The sequence below is a fragment of the Pundamilia nyererei genome, unplaced genomic scaffold (assembly GCF_000239375.1).
Source record: "Pundamilia nyererei isolate P.nyererei 1_Seehausen unplaced genomic scaffold, PunNye1.0 scaffold00283, whole genome shotgun sequence".
NCBI lineage: Eukaryota > Metazoa > Chordata > Actinopteri > Cichliformes > Cichlidae > Pundamilia > Pundamilia nyererei.
Window position 1 is genome coordinate 107,088 of NW_005187684.1, and position 17,927 is coordinate 125,014.

Below are 17,927 nucleotides of genomic sequence, written 5' to 3' on the forward strand. Positions count from 1 at the left end.
GGTGAGATCTAAAACCTGCAGGGACACCGGCCCTCGTGGACTGGGATTGGGGACCCCTGACCTAAACCTAGCTACTGTGGCTGCTGTATAACAACTCTGACCACTGTTCATCTGTAGTGAGTGTAGGCTGTCAGTGCACTATTCACCTCCATTATCAGTATGCCAGGTTCACAAGTCAATTTTCTCTGGAGGCTGTAAAACTGTCAAAGTAGTCCGATACAAGTCGATGAGACTCACTTCTGTTCAATAACAGCGATACTGAGATGTGTTAATACACATTAATCAATATATATTTGTTAATATAAGATTAAAAAACAACCTCAAAACTTACTTGCTCTAAATCTATCTACAGCCAGCTAAAATGTATATTAAAAAAAACATAAATAACACTCGGATTACAATTAATTTACTTTACCAAAAGTCATCTAGTGTTCTAACTTTAAAACAGTAGACTCCCCTGTGTATTGGAACTTACAACTCTTTTATGTCTTGTTGATTTTGCATGAAATAAAAAATCTGAATGGTTCCCAACGACTTAATCAAGAAATTTAAAGGATTCCTTTTTCATTCCTTTCAGAGGCCTTGTAAGGGTGCACTCCTGTTTTTCTGTAAGGACTAGGGATGGGTATCGTTTAGGTTTTATCCGATACCGGTGCCAAATCGGTACTTTTGAAACGGTGCCGGTGCTTAAACGGTGCTCGAACCGGTGCTTAAAGAATGGAGAACACAAAATTGGTCCAAAAACCTCTCATGTTCAACTGGTTCACCAGGCCATCAGACTGCTGAACACGTCATAGACACCTCAGCTTCACTACTGGAACTTTAACATTATGCACTCCATACTGTACAGTAATGCCACTGCTTTGCACATGTCTCAACTCTGTATATTTTATTTATTTTATTTATTGTTTACTCTATTTAATTTGTAAAATATGTGTACACACACACACACACACAGGAAAATATTTACTATACACATCCAGAAATGCATATACTATTATATATTGTACATATATTTATTAGTTTCAGATGTAGCCATTCTTGTATTTTGCTTGTTTACATTATTGTATTTTGCACAACTCTGTTGCTTGTGAAGCTCGCACACAAGAATTTCACTCACATGTGCTGTACCAATGTACCTGCACATGTGATGTGACAATAAAAGTGATTTGATTTGATTTGGTTTTTGTAAAAAGATAACAATGTTAGCCTTTTCTGCAGCTATAGGGCATATATGGTATCACTCTTGGCTGGAAGCAGTGCTTAAACAATGGAAAAAACACAAACTTTGTCCAAAACCTCTCATGTTCAGCTGTTTCCCTCTTTTTCTTTGGTCATTTTAGCCTTTTTGGCCAGGGTGAAGGGAGCATCTGCCATCAAACAAGAAGACAGCAGCATGTAGCTATGATGATGTTTGCTAGTTCACCTTACATGCATTAATGTAATAACGTGGTTAGCCTCCTCAACGTAAACTACTCACGCAGAGAAGAACGGCTGCTGCTGCTGCCATCATCATCCGTCATCATTTCTGCTACACTGGCAGGGCTAGGGGCCAGGACTCTCCTCTTCGTGTTTTTGGGTATGTTGCTAACTCCGGGTCCGATAACAGGCACCACACCGCAGTAGATGCGCTCGGTGTGAGTGAGGTCTCGCAGCAAGCTATCAAATACAGCGCATTTCTTGGTTTTTGGAGAAAAAAAAACGCTATGCGTCGCCAGGTGTTTCATCGGATTTGAGGTGTTACCTCCTTTGACAGTATCACAGTATCAGCTTAAAGCACTTGTTGCTGCTGAGTTTGCATCTTTTGCTGTGAAGTACAGCCAGACTTTTGACCGCTTCGCCTTGGACATTTTTAATCTGTAGCTCTGCATAAAAGAACATACGTACCTGGCCCCGCCTACTATCCTGGGAAACGTAAAATGATTGGCTAGAAGTGTATCACAGCTCAGGAAAAAAAAGCACCGAAATAAAGCACCGAAATGTGCGCTGCTTTTCGGTCTGGTTACTACCGTTTATGTCAGATGGCACCGGACACCGGTACCCATCCCTAGTAAGGACTACTGTCCTTCCATCTAAATGTTGTTGTTTTTTTAACAATGTACCATGTGTCAACAACGTTATTCAGTTAGTGATTTCAAAGGCCACAGACAAAGACTCCTTTGAATACAAGATCTTCACACAGCGCCTCACTCCTCACTGCATCAGTGATAGGCTGCTTGAGCAAATCTGGCCTGAAATTAATGAGAAACATCTGGATCTATCTCCAAAAAGCCTGAAAAATGTCAACAAGGCCATTTTAAAGGACCTTGGCAAAATACATAAGTGCAAGGAAAAAGATTTGATTTTTAGCCTGAGGGAACAGCTCTATAGTATTACTGTCCCAGTCTTCACCAAACACCTGTTAGCATTGCCGAAAAGAGTACTCAGTGTATCTAAAAACAGGGGCGAGTACAGGGAAGTTGTGGAAAACTTCACTAAAGATCTGGTAATACACGCTAGGGTGAACTAAACGAGACGACGAGCTGGCATTCGGCAACATTTGACTTCATTATACAGAGGCTGACCCAAAAGATCTGGAACCAAATTTTGTCCAGCAATCTCAACTGTGCCAGAGTAATAGCTTGTTAGTCACATTTGGTATTACCAGTAGGGGCTCCCATATGAAAAAGTGCATTTTTACAGCAGTGGTGGACTAAATGTCCCTAAATAGATGTGGTCCTCCTCCGCATCTGAGTCTACAGTTTCTGAAAACTGTCTGCTCTCTTTATCTCTCTCTGCCTGTGGATCCCTCTGTGCCTGCCTCACTACACCTGTCCTCTAAGCTGGCTGCTAATAAATTAACACCTCCCCACATTGCACTACCTAAGGAGTTCTTAAGTACTTCATCACCAGAGTTGTTTCTTATTTACTTTTACTAAACTAAAAAATTTATCAGGCTTTAAGTTTAACTGGAACATGTTTCTTTTGTAGGATACCTAAGACACTACTTTCTGAACTCTCTGAACTCACTGAAATCTCGCTCCAGTGGTATCACAAGACAGTAGTTGACCCAGAGTTGACTGCATGTGTCTGGCCTTCACTCTAACAGCTCCACTGCTATTCGTTCATTCAGCACATCTTAAATGGCAGTGTAAAATTTCAGTTCTTTCTGCATTTCTTGCTTTCTTTCTTTTGGCTTATCTCTTTGTGTTGTTGTCATTTTCCATTTAGTGTCTGATGATTAAACAGAAAAAAGCTACAGATATCTGTCAGTCTGTTTTCTGGTGTCATCTGTGGATGAGATATTAAAGAAAAGAGCAGTATACCTTAGTGGAGTAACAACAATTGTTGAAACATCCATAGAACAATCCCATTTCATTACGAAAGGCGATCTTCTATTTTTAACAGCATCCTGATTCAGATCAGTTGATCGCTTTTATCACAGTTCCATGTCATCACAGACATTGTGTTTCATGTGTGGCTTCAGTTGTGTGGTGAGCCTAAATTTGCAATGTGAAGTGACTGGGTTCTTGTGATTTTTTTGACTGATTTTCTCCATTTTAATCTTGTAAATTCTACATTTTAAATCTTGGAATACTGCCCCCCATCTCCATCGCTGTATCTTTTCCCTTTCGCTAGAATGGCCCTAGTGTACTCAGTAGACACTTCCTTAGGTACACCTTGATGCTGCTGGTTTGGACTCCTTTGGCCCTCAGAACTTTTTTCCCCTTCTTTTTTTAAACAAGATTTTGGAAACATTCCTCAGAGTTTTTGTCCATATTGGCACAATAACATTGTGTAAACTGCATATCCATAGTGTGAATTTTCTCACTGTCATGTTTGAGGAACCAGGTTGAGATGATCTGAGCTTTGCAACACAGCACATTAACCTGTTGCAATCAGCTATCATTACTCAGGTAGGGTGTGGATTTAAAGATTACCATTTGGTACCAAGAAACCCAAGACAATCCAACAATATTACACCATCACCAAAACTTGAACCGTTGCTACAGGTAGGATAAAACTATTTTTTCATGCTGTTTGTGCCCGATTGTGACCGCGCCATCTGAACTTCAAAACTGAAATTACACTCATCAGACCTGGCAAGGTTTTTCCAATTTTGGTGATTGCATGCAAATTGTAGCCTTATGATCTTCTGCTGCTGTAGTTCATCTATCTCAAAGTTTGATATATTGTGCATCCAGAGATGCTCTTCTGCAGAGACAGTTTTCCTCTGACCTTTAGCATTAACATTCGCTCACAATCCTAATCCTAATGCTGCTAACTGCTAAGCTAGCATTTGTATTTGTAACTAAAATCAAAGTTATTGATACAAAGCTGTGAGTTTTCTAAAAATTAACTCTTAAAAAAACTGTCAAAAAGACAGACTAGACTTGCAGGAAGTCAAAGAGGCACCTGATTTATTAACTATGAGAGACAGAAAATAGAAAGAGAGAGCATGATGCCAACAATGACCTGAGAAAGACTGAGGCAATAAAAAAGAATAAGTATACAAGAGGGAGAAAAGTACAGTCAATCAGACAAACCTGACTGCTAGTCATTTCTATGAACGTAGAGCAACATTTATATTTAAACTTTATCAATATCTGTTCCTGTCCAGTCTTCTTGTTGTGTTTACGCCTTTCTTCCCTCATACCTGGTTATCTTCCTGCGTGTATGGCTACAGAGTTCAGTACAAGCAGGTTACACAAGAATTTACTAGTTGGATGTTTTAGTGTTGTGAGCATCTTCAACTTTCAGGGACACCGGGGACCTTGAATCTGTTATATGGTGATGAGATATTTCCCCAGCGATTTTGCAAAACTCTCATAAAAAGCCAATAAAAAATAGACACAGAAGCACTTACTGGCCATCAGCTGGACTGTAAAAGTTAGAACCAGGTGTCCCAGACATGCACTATTCAACAGGGACCAAATAAAAACCCTACAATATCTGTGACACTTACCATGTAGATACAGTACCTCAGGACAAGAATAAAATTCCTGTAATATTCTCGTGATATGGAAACTAATAGCTTGTGTATGGTGGTCAATAATATCCTGAGAAGGAGTATGTTGTAGTTTATGATATTTTTATCTCCTGTGGTGTCAGTATAGTAGTCGCGCAATATTCCTTGAGGGAGTAATGTGCCTGTGGTAATCAATAGTGAGTTTACTATCACCTGATTGTACTGACAGCGTACAGTGGTGATCTCGGTCTGGATGCAGGGGGAGTTGCAGAAACAGAAAAATCCTACGACAAGGATCAAATCTGACACAGGATGTCATCTTCTAGAGTTTCTCCTTTTGTCTCGCAGCACCGGACTGCTTCTATGCGCTCACTGGAAACTCTCACGGGCTCTTACTCATCCTCTGCAGAAACATGCGGCACACACTTTAAAGCTCTTCTTTCTCACAAACCTACACCCAAATGAAGGGGAACTATCATGGGGATATTAATGGAGACAGAGACACAGATGGAGTCAACTGAGCTTTTAATAGAGCATCTCCTCCTTCTCTGTAGGGATAAATAATACAGCAGTCAGCAAATTTAGACCTAATAGATGATATTGACCTTTGAAAGGGGAAAATAGTGTGAGTAACAGGACAGCACAAGTGGAAATGGAGAGAGAGAAAGATGTGGGTATGGAGCGCTGGGAGAGTAGCGATGGAGAGGAATACACACGAGTGTCAATAGAAGCAGGGCACTCAGACAAAGCATCTTGATCAGAGTGCGACAAAGCGGTGATCAATCACAAAGATGACGACGTAGCAGAGCGGGCTGCAGCGCTGGAGAGGCCCTGACCTCAGCTGCACTGCAGATAGAGCAGAGAGGCTGGATGGGCAGCAAGAGCCCTCAGAGGATCTCTTTCGTTGCTTTTATCTCTCTCTCTTTGTCTCATCCTTTTCTCCCTGTCCCTGCCTCATGGCTGCAGCGGGTCTTCTTCTCTCTCTCCTTATCTCCTTCTTTCCGTTTTGATTACTCTCTGCTGCTTCATTTTTCTACCCCCTCCCACCATTCCTTTCTTCCTATATTTCTGTCTGGTACCCACCATCTGTCATCCGTTGTCTTCCTCCGTCACCCCCACCCTTCTCCCCCACTCATTTTCACTCCCTCAATCCAATTCAGGGAGCTTTATTGGCATCATAAGATGAATTTTACTGTCTCTGCCTCTCTTTCTGGAACATTTGTCTTCCTATTACTAATTCTCTATTCTTTTAATGCTGCTCCACAAAACTCTGCTGCGCCCTGCACAAGCTGCACAAGCCATGGTCAAGTGAGTCTACAACACTGAGTCCAGTGTGCTCCATCACATCAATATCAAAGCCAAGGACCTGCGTTGTTTATTATACTGCTCGTGAATCAAGCAGGGTGAAACTGAACGTTACTCATCCCAGTACAGTGGAGGTATGTAAAGAAACAGTTATTCTAATAAAATGGCTTAAAAGTACTTTACAGTCTGAGGTAGCCTTGGAGTGACTTTTATGTTAGCAGTGACACCGTGTGGAAAAATCCTGTAAGAGCTTTACTTCACTGATGCAAAGCTCAGCATATCAGACTACAGCTGATATGCATTTTGTCCTGCAAACCTATATCTTTAAACACAACCAAAGCATATAATTAACCACATGAAATCTGTTTAAAACAAAAACATATGCATGCTTTCATTTAATTTTGTAGAAACTGCACGGCAGGGAGAGCTCCCCGACATATGGTTTAGTCCTGTATAAATTATGTTTTCAGAGTGGAGGCGAGTGAAGTGGCCTCAATTTTATTTGCATGCCTGCATTGAATTAAATGCATAAAAAATACCCCAAAGATCACCAGTGGTTCCCCAAAGTGCCTCAGTGGGATACCATCACATAAAGGAATAATAAAACTAACTATAATGTAAAATTTTCACTTGCTCCACATCATTTATATTTTGCTCAGATGTCTGTGGAAAGCTGCAGCAGCTGTAACATCACAGATTCTCTCAGATGTTGTGACTTGAGGCATGTCCATATCAAATGAGGGTCAGATACTAGTCATCCTATGTGGAACTCCTTTAGTTGGAAGCATAACTTCTAAACTTTCTTGTACTGTTTCAAGACAAAAAAAAAAGTCATAGGGACTTCTTTCTGTATCCAGGAAGTGACGGTGAGGACTTAATGGGGTCGAAACAAGCCGAGGGAGGTCGTCCGATTTTACAGAGGAAAAAAAAGAAAAAAAAGGGGAGAAAAAAAAGTTGGGTGGAAGCGGAGAGAAGTGTACAGTTAGACACAAACAGGTAAAGTGCACAGGAAGCAGAATGATATAGCTTTCAAAATAAGAGTAGACCAAGAACAATCTTCTTGAAATGTCAACATGCAACTATTGTTAGAAGATTTGCTCATGACCGAGAGCTCAATAGAGCTTTTAGTTCCTAATGACCACAGCCACACACGCTATGCGTTACTTTTTCATATTTGTTTGGCATCCGTTTGTGATCATTTTGTGTCACCGAGTGTGGCTTTGTACTCATTTGGTACCATTGGGTAATCATCATGCAGCTTTCTGTGGTTGCTTACAATCAGTTTATGGTGATTTTGTGTCTCTCTATAATTGTTTTGCATCTTTGAGTTAATTTAGTGCATCTTTACAGTCATTACGTGTCACTTGTGATCATTTTTATGTTTCTTAAGTAGGAATACACTAAACGATTAGATCACGATCAGTGGCAACAAGCCAATCTAAGGGGGCAATCATTTCAATTTTGTGTGTTTGCTGAACCATGCCACCAGCACTGTAGCATGGAGAAAGGTAGCTGCCAAAGGTCTTTTTAGTCCTATGGCAAACTGAGGGGATGCTGTAAACTCTTTATTATTTCACTCCTCTTGTCTTATCTGTTCCACTCTGTGTCTGAGGAGGAACAAGGGCAAATCAGCATCACCATAAAAGTCAGCAAAGCACAGCAAAGACTTTTACACTGCGCTGAAATGAGACTATAGTGCAAATGTATGAGCTGACTTTTACATTTCATTCATCTTTGTGTTTGAATTTTTAAACACAGATCTACTAAATTTTAATTCCTGGTTGTAGTGTGTGAATGTGTGTGTGAATGGGTGGATGACTGGATATGTAAAGCGCTTTGGGGTCCTTAGGGACTAGTAAAGCGCTATATAAATACAGGCCATTTACCATATTTACAAAGTTAGGAAAGCAATTTGAAAGTCGAGCTTGATGTTCCTTTATATATATATATATATAAAGACGTATTTTCAACATTTACCTCAACGTAAGGAATATAGTTTTCTATAGTATAGTTTTCTAATTTTACACTCATTTTGTATGGGTACTTGGTATCTGCAGATACTAGATTTTAAAAGTATCTATATTTTAATGCAGAAATTAGAATCACCTTACACTTTCTACACAAGGAATTGTTTTCTTTGCTCTCAATGCACTTAACAGAATAGACGGACAATAAGAAGAACACAGTGCAGACATGAAGACAGTATATTTCCAGATTTATATGTGTAGAGCTGCATATTTATAAAAATGAATAATGAGTGGATGGCTGGATACTAGTCTTTTATTTAACTATAATCTGCTTTATTTTGAAAGTCTAGGCCGGAACGCCGGCGCCTCTTGACGCTTCTCTGTGGGTGTGGGAAGGTGGTCCTGGTTGAAAAACACCGTCCAGAAAAGCAACCGACGGGATGACTTTGAGTGTTCTTGTACACTTCTTTAACATTTTGTAACACCATGAAAACAAATTAGCAAACTCTAAAAGTGACAAAGTGTCGCCAAGAAAGGCCGTGATGGATTCGAGTTGTTTGTCCTCGGGAGTAAAGTTGGGAAACTACGAGGTGAAAATGGAGAGCCCAGCTGAGTGAGAGTGGGGTGAGGAGGCTGGATTTGGCAAAAGTTGGGAGTCCTGCCTTGCTGCTAGCAGGCTAGTTAGCGTACTTAGACACTTCGCTATCTCGGGTAAGTCGAGAGGTGAGATTCAGAGTCACTCTTACGCTTTTAATGTCTGGGTTCTTAGTGAAAACTTTTAGAGACTACCCTAATGTTACTAAAGGTTGGGGGAAATCAGGTAAAGTGGGTTTTATCATAAAAAAATAAACACGAAAAAGGCCTTCACTTAAAAAAAAGAAAAATCTCGAAGTTAAGTGTAGTTTTGCTTTAGGTTTCTTAAGTAAATGTACCCATTTTCAGTTTTATTAGTTTCAGCCTGTAACGTACTCCTTAATTCTTGTTTTGTGGTAGGTTGCTAAACATTTTGTACAAACAAAAAATAAAAATAAAGTATATCGACCAGCCTTCCAGCTCAGATATGTGACCATCTGTGTTGGTGCTCTCTTTTCATAATGGCAAAGCCTGTCACATGTCGTCTTAGTCATTCCAAAACATGTATTAATAGCTTTGATCATATATTTCTGCTGGGAGTCTGACAGTATGGCCTCATCACACAACTTCCATATAAAAGTATACTTAATTTTAATAGTGTTAAAATGAGTGACCAAAAAGCATGTATGTTAAAAGATGCCTGCTGTCATATCTGCATTTGATAAACACACAAACTTGTATTCATATTTTATTTTGTGCTTAATTTTTTCTTTGCATTTCACAGCCTCCCTTCACTGTTCTTCAGCTTGTGATTCTCCAGGGGAGCTGCTTCATGTGTGGCTAGACCGCTGCTGACATTGCAGCTTTTCCCAATGGATCATAGCGTAGTTGATGGTGGTCTTATTTTCCCTGGAAGTTTTGAATGAGTCCTGAGGACAACTTTGCATTTTCCCCCTAAAGGCAGCTCCGGTTAAGCCTGCTTTAGAGAAGCTGGATAACGCTCAGGCTAACGGCTCCCTTTCGGATCAAACTTTTTTCTTCTTTTTTTTTTTTTTTGCCGTGAGCATCCACACCGGCTGTATCCATTCCATTTTCTCTGTACATTATCCTATCTGAGATGCATCCTTGATAACATCTGACTGTGTGGCCCTGCTACAGGCCTACCGAAGCACACTGAAGACAACTAGTACCAGAGATTTGCGTAAGCTGCAGGCCCATTCAAGATGTATTCATGAGCACTTGGGAGTTGTTAAACCAGACTCAATCGCATTCATGTACTGTAACTGCTGATACCAGCTCACTGGTACTTGAGTGGATGTAATCCGCTTTATTCATGAACCCTCAAGCTGAGTCTGGGTGCAGCCTGGATGTTGCTGTTAAATCGGCTGTGGCGGTGATGAGGCAGGGCTCCTGGTGGCCTGTGTGGCTGACTGGGCAGTGGCCCAAGGTGATGTGATGGGGTGCCGGAACAGTAAGGTCCTCCCTGAGCCTCCAGAGGATGTTAAGTTGGACCTGGTCAAAAAGGTCAGTAAAGATGCTGTAACTGTTAACGGTATGGCTATGGCGTATGTAATCATGCATATCAACAGCTTCACTGTCCACATACAGTGACATGGTGGAGCTGTCCGAAATGGCTTAAAGTCACTTTGGAGGCAATTTGTTTGGTTAAAAAGGAAAATAACATATGCGGCTTTTGAATGATGTGAATATTTCATCATCGTCCACAGGAGGGAAAACAATACAAAGTCAAAGTGCTTTCATAGGTACATTTATTTCAACATGAAATTTTGCTTTTAAAAGATCTAGATTACAACACAACTATGATTAAACAATGTCTCTTCATATAATATTTTTTTAGTCCTAAGTATTTGAGGGGAATCTGTTAGAAAACTAATCTGGTAGTCTTTTGACTTAATATTAATTTGTGTTTTTAAAAATAAAAAAACAAAAAAATTTATATATCTAATCTTTTTGAATGTGGCTAATGGGTAAACGGATTTAGTCCCTCTCTACTCAAAATTTACAATTGGGTCTCATTCATACATAACTTTTGTCTGTGGCACACTGTGGATGCATCAGGAAAACTCGGGGTTAAGTATCTTGCTCGAGGATGCCTCTCTCATGTGGACAAGAGAGAGTCAGGGATCAATGCAACAACCTTCTGATTGGCAGACAACCTGATCTATCACCTCAGCCGCAGTTCTTTTGTTACTTTACACTGAACATATTTGGTTTTGAGACTGATTAGTGGGTGCAACAAAACATTTTATTGGTCTTTTTATTTACCAACTGAAAAAAAATATTGATTTATTCAGAAATGCTGTAAAATATCTATTGCTCCTACTTACTACACAAAGCTGCAGTGTGGAGACTGGCTGCTTTGAACACATCTAATCTGTAACTGTAGACATTGTATAGACAAAGAATATAAGTATAATTTAGTATGGTATTTTTTTTTAGTTGATTTCTTTCTTTCATTGATCTTCTGTGTATTTTGATGAACTGTGCTGTGTATTTTTCAGGTTGATCCTCAACCTCAGACAGATATCTATAAGCACTTCATACGAGGGGATGGCTCTGGAAGCAAGATGGGTGTGGCTGGTGGCGGAGCAGGTGACAAAGCAGAGATCACCTCCCCACATCAAGCCCAGTCTCACACTGACACTCCCACCGCTTCAGCTCACCTCCCTAAGGACCTGTCCGAATTGCCGGATCCTCAGCGAAGGAAAGTGGCGAAATACAGAGCTAAGTTTGATCCCCGGGTTACAGCCAAGTACGAGATCAAAGCTTTGATAGGCCGGGGAAGCTTTAGCCGTGTGGTCCGCGTGGAGCACAAGAGCACCCGACAGCCATACGCAATCAAAATGATCGAGACCCGGTACCGTGAGGGGAGGGAGGTGTGCGAGTCAGAGCTGTGTGTTCTGCGTCGTGTTCGTCATACTAATATAATCCAACTCATGGAGGTCTTCGAGACAGCTGAGCGTGTCTACATGGTCATGGAGCTGGCCACTGGAGGAGAACTTTTCGATCGGATCATCGCACGCGGCTCCTTCACAGAGCGGGACGCCACACGGGTGTTGCAGATGGTGCTGGATGGCGTCAAGTATCTCCACACTTTGGGGATCACTCACCGAGACTTGAAGCCTGAGAACCTGCTCTACTACCACCCGGGACCTGATTCCAAGATCATCATCACTGATTTTGGTTTGGCCAGTAGCAGGAAAAAGGGAGGCGAGTGTTTGATGAAGACCACCTGCGGCACACCGGAGTACATAGCGCCTGAAATCCTAGTGAGGAAGCCGTACACAAACGCTGTGGACATGTGGGCGCTTGGGGTGATTTCCTACATCCTGATGAGTGGAACCATGCCCTTCGAGGACGACAATCGCATGAGGCTCTACCGGCAGATCCTCAAAGGGAAATACAGCTTTTCTGGAGAGGTGAGGAGTTAAATCTGTTGCTCACTTTTCCCTTACACCAGCACACTTCGGTCGTATTAGGAATGCATTCCTCAGACTGCAGGGGGCTTTGTCAACAGATTTCCAGGAAGTTAAGCTTGTGAGGTGAAACGGTTGTAACCCAGATACATACACTGTGTCTTTTTTTGGACTTCAAATCCTTCACAATTCTCCACTTTTTATGTGTCATTTCACGTAAACTGGTACCTTGTACACTGGAGCACTCTCAGTAATTTGTCTTTTCTAAATCAATTCAGAAGAATGCTGAGTAGTCCATTCCTTTGTTTCACAGTGTGGGATGTTAATGTTACCAAAGGGGCCCGTGGTTAATGTTTGCCCCACATACAACCACTCCAGCGTGAATAATCGCTGAGTAGTTTTGTAATATTTAATGAGAAGCAGTTGAATCATCTGAGTTTTCTGGGGATTTGGCCAGATTTTTAACTTCTCAAATATCTGACAGCTAAGATAAGGCCAGATCAGGGATGTTTAATAATTGAAAACACTTCCAAGGAGCCAGTATTTTGCTTCAGCACAGACTCTGGCTGAACCAGCTGTGCTGCATACAGAGTTTTCCTTGAAATAAGTAAATAGAGGTTTTCACTAGAACCGACCTTTACACATTTTGAGGATAAGTTTGTACTTTATAAACAGTTCAGAAGACCTCGAGAGTAACGAGAAGAATATCTCTGGACATTCACAACATTTCTTTGGCAAAAACAACAAACAGCAGAAACTACTTTCTCGGGACATTTCTGGGACAAATTATAAACAGTGTTTATAAAATTTCCAAACAGCTGTCTCTATACGTCCAAAAGATACAGAGCAACATTTTTCATTGATCTACCATTAACTCAAAGATGTAGCTGAGGTTATAGCGTCTGTGCTCATTAGCTAGTTGCTGTCCATGGCCAGTTAAGGAGTGCATGGTGGGCTTATAAGATTGGTTTTTTTTCTCATAAAAACAGCTGCCTGCTGTAGGCAAATCTTAGTGCTATGAAAGTAAATCACATTTCACACGTCATTTCAGCCTTTTTACAATTTTTTCATTGTAAAAATATTCATTTTGCTGTTTTATAGTTTTCTTCTTCATAAAGGTGTTTTCATTCAATGTTTGTTCACCATAAAATATTGTGTGCATGTTTTAAAGCATATTGTTGAACAGTTTCAGTTTTCAAAAGACTTTAAGTTGAATCTAATGTCGATCCGTGTTTGCTAGCTTGCAGTGTTTTGTGGTGCATTACTGCACTATAATTTGCAGGAACATTTGTCGGCTAATGATCGTAACCCATCCTTTAGTAGCCTGTGAATGTCTACTAGTGGTCAAACCATTCACAAGGTTTGAACTGCTTCCATATGAGTGCAGAGCATTGCCCTCAAAAGAGCTAAAGACTTAGACTTAGAGACTTAGAGCTTTTTATTGTCATTGTGCAGTTTCTTGCACAGCGAAATTGGGTAGCTGAACCACAAAGGTGCTAAAGTAAGAAGAAGAGAAACCAATATACAACGAAGGTGGAAAATAAATAAATAATTAAGTAAATAGAAAGCTATACCAAATGGGCAGTACTTTTGCAAGATACCAAATCAGACTAATGAGCCTCACTTATGTGAATTCGTCAGGGTTTGCCAGTAATGCCAGTAATGGAAAGTAGTCAGAGACCTTCTGTACGTGTGGTCAAGTCAATGTTTTTGAGAAATCCCAAAGCTGTTCTTGAAGAAAAGCTTGTCCTGATTGGAGGAGCTGCGGTAGAGCAGGCTTGAATGTGCTTCCCTTGGGGACGTTGGTCTTTACAGCTGTGATAAATAATATTCACATTTACAGCTCCATTCCAGGATATAACACAGCCCAGTCATTGTTATAGGGTGGGGGAGAATTGTATTGAGGTGGGTTATATGTATATATGTCATGTATTTTTAGCCAGCACTGGTGATTTACCTGCTGTGGGATTTGAAGTGGGGTAGTTGTCTGCTGGGAGACTGAAAACACAGCTAGTTGCCAAGCAGGACATTATGTAAAGTGTGTGTGTGAGAAGAGGCATGCAGGATGGATGTTCCCAATTCCTGTCTAAGTAGAAATAGAGTTTAACTCATCACCAGGAACTTACAGTTAAAAGAGTCCATGTCAGAGTTAACGTTAAAAAAGGCTTTTACCGAGAGTAAAAGGCTTTAACTTTTAACATCTTGAGAACAGCCACTCAAAATGTATGCACTGGGCAATTTTAATTTGCTTAATAAAATAACTTAATTAACTTATTGTAGATGCTTTACTAGTACTGCTCATTGCTGCTTTGTGTTTCTGCTGCCATCTTGTGTCCACTGGGAAAAACCCTGCCAACATTTCTCAAGATTAATGCTATAGCTACTCATTTCATGCTCTTTGAACGCAAATTTTTTGCTTTGCAACTTTTGTTGGGGGACCGAAAGTGGCTTCCAATGAAAGTGTTCTCCATATATTGTTGGCGTAAATATTTTGCACATCAGTAAGCTTTTTCTGTTGGACAACCACCGATTTGTATTTCAGAGAAAATTTGTTGGTTTTATCAGATGTGCAAAGCTTTTACAAGCCTTCTGTATATATTGTTATGTTAAGGAGATGCATGGAAAGTGAAATGTTTTTGCTTCAGTCTGCTTCGACTCTTATCATTAGTTTCAGCTAGTTGTACCTAATATACAATGAACCTCTTCTATAAAGTATATAAAGAAATTTGGTAAAATTCAACCAGTTGGTTTTATTTCAGTCTTTCTCCCTTGCCTGTCTTCCCTCTGCAGCCATGGCCCAGTGTGTCCAACCTTGCCAAAGACTTTGTAGAGCGTGTTCTGACAGTGGATCCCAGTGAGCGACTTACCGCCGGTCAGGCCCTCAAGCACCCCTGGATCGTCAGCATGGCAGCCTCGTCGTCCATGAAGAACCTGCAGCGTTGCATATCTCACAACCTCCTGAAGCGTGCGTCCTCACGCTGCCACAGCACCAAGTCATCCCAGTCCACGCGCTCCAGCCGCTCAACCAAATCCAACAAGGCTCGGCGGGTGAGAGAGAAGGAGCTGCGAGAGCTGAACCGGCGCTATCAGCAGCAGTACGATGGCTGAAGCAAGGCCCAACAGCCAGCGACTGTAGCGGACCTTCTTTCTTCTTCTTTTTTTTTTTCTTTAAACAACACAGCAATGACTGAAGCTTTGAGTTGCTGCCAGTGTTTGGGGGGCAAAAGTGTCTTGAAGTCCCACATTTCTGCCTTAAAACAAGGATAATGACTTGACTAAATCCATGACTCTAAAATGACAAAGCTGAAAAGTAACTGAGACTGTAGAACAAGTCAGAAAGATGACAAAATCATTCAACGTCTATAGCAGTGTGTTGCAACTGCTCCATCCACTCTTTCACATTTACTTTTAGCAGGATGGTGCCTTTCACTTTCCTTGTGTTCTCCCGTTCCCTGTGTCGCTACATATTTATTTATTATTGTTGACATGATTATTAGTCTCCATTCAAATGGTCACTGGATAATGACCTTCCACAAGGATCTGTTGAACAGAGTTCTGGATACTGACATTACTAAGAGGAAAGAGATTCTTCAGAAGAGGAGGGAAACACATTCCTCTCACTCATTTCTGATTGCTGTGAATTTATTATTGTGCTAATTGTATAGACTTTGATTTGAGATGTGGTTAATCATATCGAGCTGCAACATAATCACACCGTTTTAGGCCAAAATGATTTAGTCAGTCCAAAGCTTAGCTACTCTTGCCATTATTGTTAAGATCCTAAAACTATCAAAAGATTGTGAAGCTCTTTTTTTTTTTTTTTTTTTTGCGTCGCTGTTAAATCTTAATTGTGTTAGGCAATAATAGATTATTGCCTAACGCAGCCTGTGTCATTTTGATTTGACATTGCTCGTAAAGTACCAGCGATGAGCCTTTCCTTGTTGTACAGCAGGGATTTGTCTTAATAATGGAAAATGGCCATTGAGTTTTCTTGATCACCGGCACGTGAATCTTAGTCACAGATACACAGGCTGCTTTGGGTTTCCATGAGCTTTTCATACTGTCTTTAGAAATGTAGCCTAGCTTTAAAATAATTGTGTAAGATTTATTATGAATTGATTATTTTCACCGAGTAATTTCCAGGTGTTATGACACTCTACCATTAGCTTATTGAGCTAGCCAAGTAACAGAAATAGCATTGTCCTGCTGTGAAAGAGCTTAACAAAGCTATGGCAAAATAATTGAAAAAAATATTCTTGGAAGCATGGTAAATTTAAATTAGATTCCACAAAAGTGCCACACATTGCAAATTGTTATGATAACAGTAGAGTGACCAAGTAACTTTAGATAGGTTAGCGTTTTTGGAGCTTGCCTGTTCTTTCAAAACTGAGTAAATGCTAATTCTGAAACTCTAATATCTTTATGTAAGCATATTTAAATAAAACAAGTAGGAAATCAGATATCAAGAAATCATTTTCTCCAAAAACTTAATTTCTATTGTTGGTATTATATATGTTGTAACTGTAACATTTTTTAAGGTGTAAGTCAGTTTAGTAAGTGTGTAGTTTGTTTCCTAAATCTTAAGAAGCACTCTATTTACAAACTTCATACATTTATTCCACTACATTTAAGTTTTGATGCAGCCTTGTCTTAAAGTCCCACCAACTTTGTCCCAAAATGTTACTCAGAACAGGAGACATATTACGGAGTATGCTTTAGAAAAATATGGAAGGAAAATGATGAAGATAAACAGACAACTGATGCTAAGCAACTGATATCTAATGTTGGGCTTGCTCTAATTGGCTTGGAGAAAATCATTTGAAAAACCCACATATAGTCATGGAGTTTGTGGAGATTAAAGGGATTGTGTTTTGGTTTTTCGTAATGTATTTAGCTTTCAGTGGATGTAAACACTCTAAAATGAAGGAGATAAAGAGTGCAGCCATGCAGCTATACAGTTTAATGCACAAGGCTTTTTTTATACAGAGACATTTTCAACTTAAGTTATAAAACATTCAAACAGCTCGCTACAAGAACTCTAGTTGATCAGATCTGCAGTAGGAGCTGCAAAGAAACTGTAGTTGTTAGTTTTTTCTGATGTTTACGGTCTAAACCATTTCCACTAAACTTATGAATATTTAGCATCGTTGCGCAATGAAGTATTGTGACCAGTGCACAAATCAGAGCTATGCTGATGAAATATCAATACCTTTAAATGAAAAAGTGATTTCTTTTTTTTTTCTTTTTTTTTTTTTTAAACTTTGTTGATGAAGATGGTTAAAGTGATGACTATTCCCAAGTTGATAGGGAAAAAGAATCCCAGAAGTATTACAACCAAAAGTCTCACAAATGAGATTGAAATTGTTTGTCCTTTTTGCTGTTTTTCTTTCTGGCAAAGCACTTAATGTACAGTACTGAACTGAGATTCATGATTTTCTAGTTTGTTTGTTTTTTTGTTATTTTTGTTTTTTCAGAAGGAAATTTAATGGTACTTTGCCGTCTTTCTGTCTTTGCTTTTTGAGGATTTTGCTGTGATCTTTCCTAGAGTTTAAAAGTGTGCTGTTGTGAACTTTTTAATATGTACTGGAAACCTGATCGAGCCATGTCCGCTGACCTCAGTTTTTCCTTTGCTTTTTGTCTTTTGGCTTTCACTTTTGTTCCGTGAGGCTTTGTCATCTCTCTGATGCAACTGTTTCC

The 17,927-nt window shown here is 40.0% G+C and overlaps 1 protein-coding gene across 2 annotated transcripts; it reads left to right on the forward strand.

The window, feature by feature from the left end:
* The first annotated feature begins 8,635 nt into the window (after positions 1–8,635).
* pskh1 (protein serine kinase H1) lies at positions 8,636–16,046 on the forward strand. Of its 2 annotated transcripts, none has more exons than XM_005750640.1 (4): positions 8,636–8,931; positions 9,578–10,317; positions 11,316–12,233; positions 15,021–16,046. In XM_005750640.1, the coding sequence occupies exons 2-4, from the start codon at positions 10,249–10,251 to the stop codon at positions 15,336–15,338; spliced, it is 1,305 nt and encodes a 434-aa protein (XP_005750697.1). In that variant the 5' UTR covers positions 8,636–8,931; positions 9,578–10,248; the 3' UTR covers positions 15,339–16,046. The 2 variants fall into 2 exon arrangements, with proteins under 2 accessions (XP_005750697.1, XP_005750698.1); XM_005750641.1 differs by having other exon boundaries at positions 8,924–8,943.
* The last annotated feature ends 1,881 nt before the right edge of the window (positions 16,047–17,927 follow it).

Bases quoted from the DNA above. Each gene is read 5' to 3' on its own strand.
- pskh1 (XM_005750640.1), top strand. From the start codon at position 10,249: ATGGGGTGCCGGAACAGTAAGGTCCTCCCTGAGCCTCCAGAGGATGTT. The intron at 10,318-11,315 runs GTCAGTAAAGAT...TGTATTTTTCAG, and splicing joins AGTTGGACCTGGTCAAAAAG to GTTGATCCTCAACCTCAGAC. The intron at 12,234-15,020 runs GTGAGGAGTTAA...TTCCCTCTGCAG, and splicing joins AATACAGCTTTTCTGGAGAG to CCATGGCCCAGTGTGTCCAA.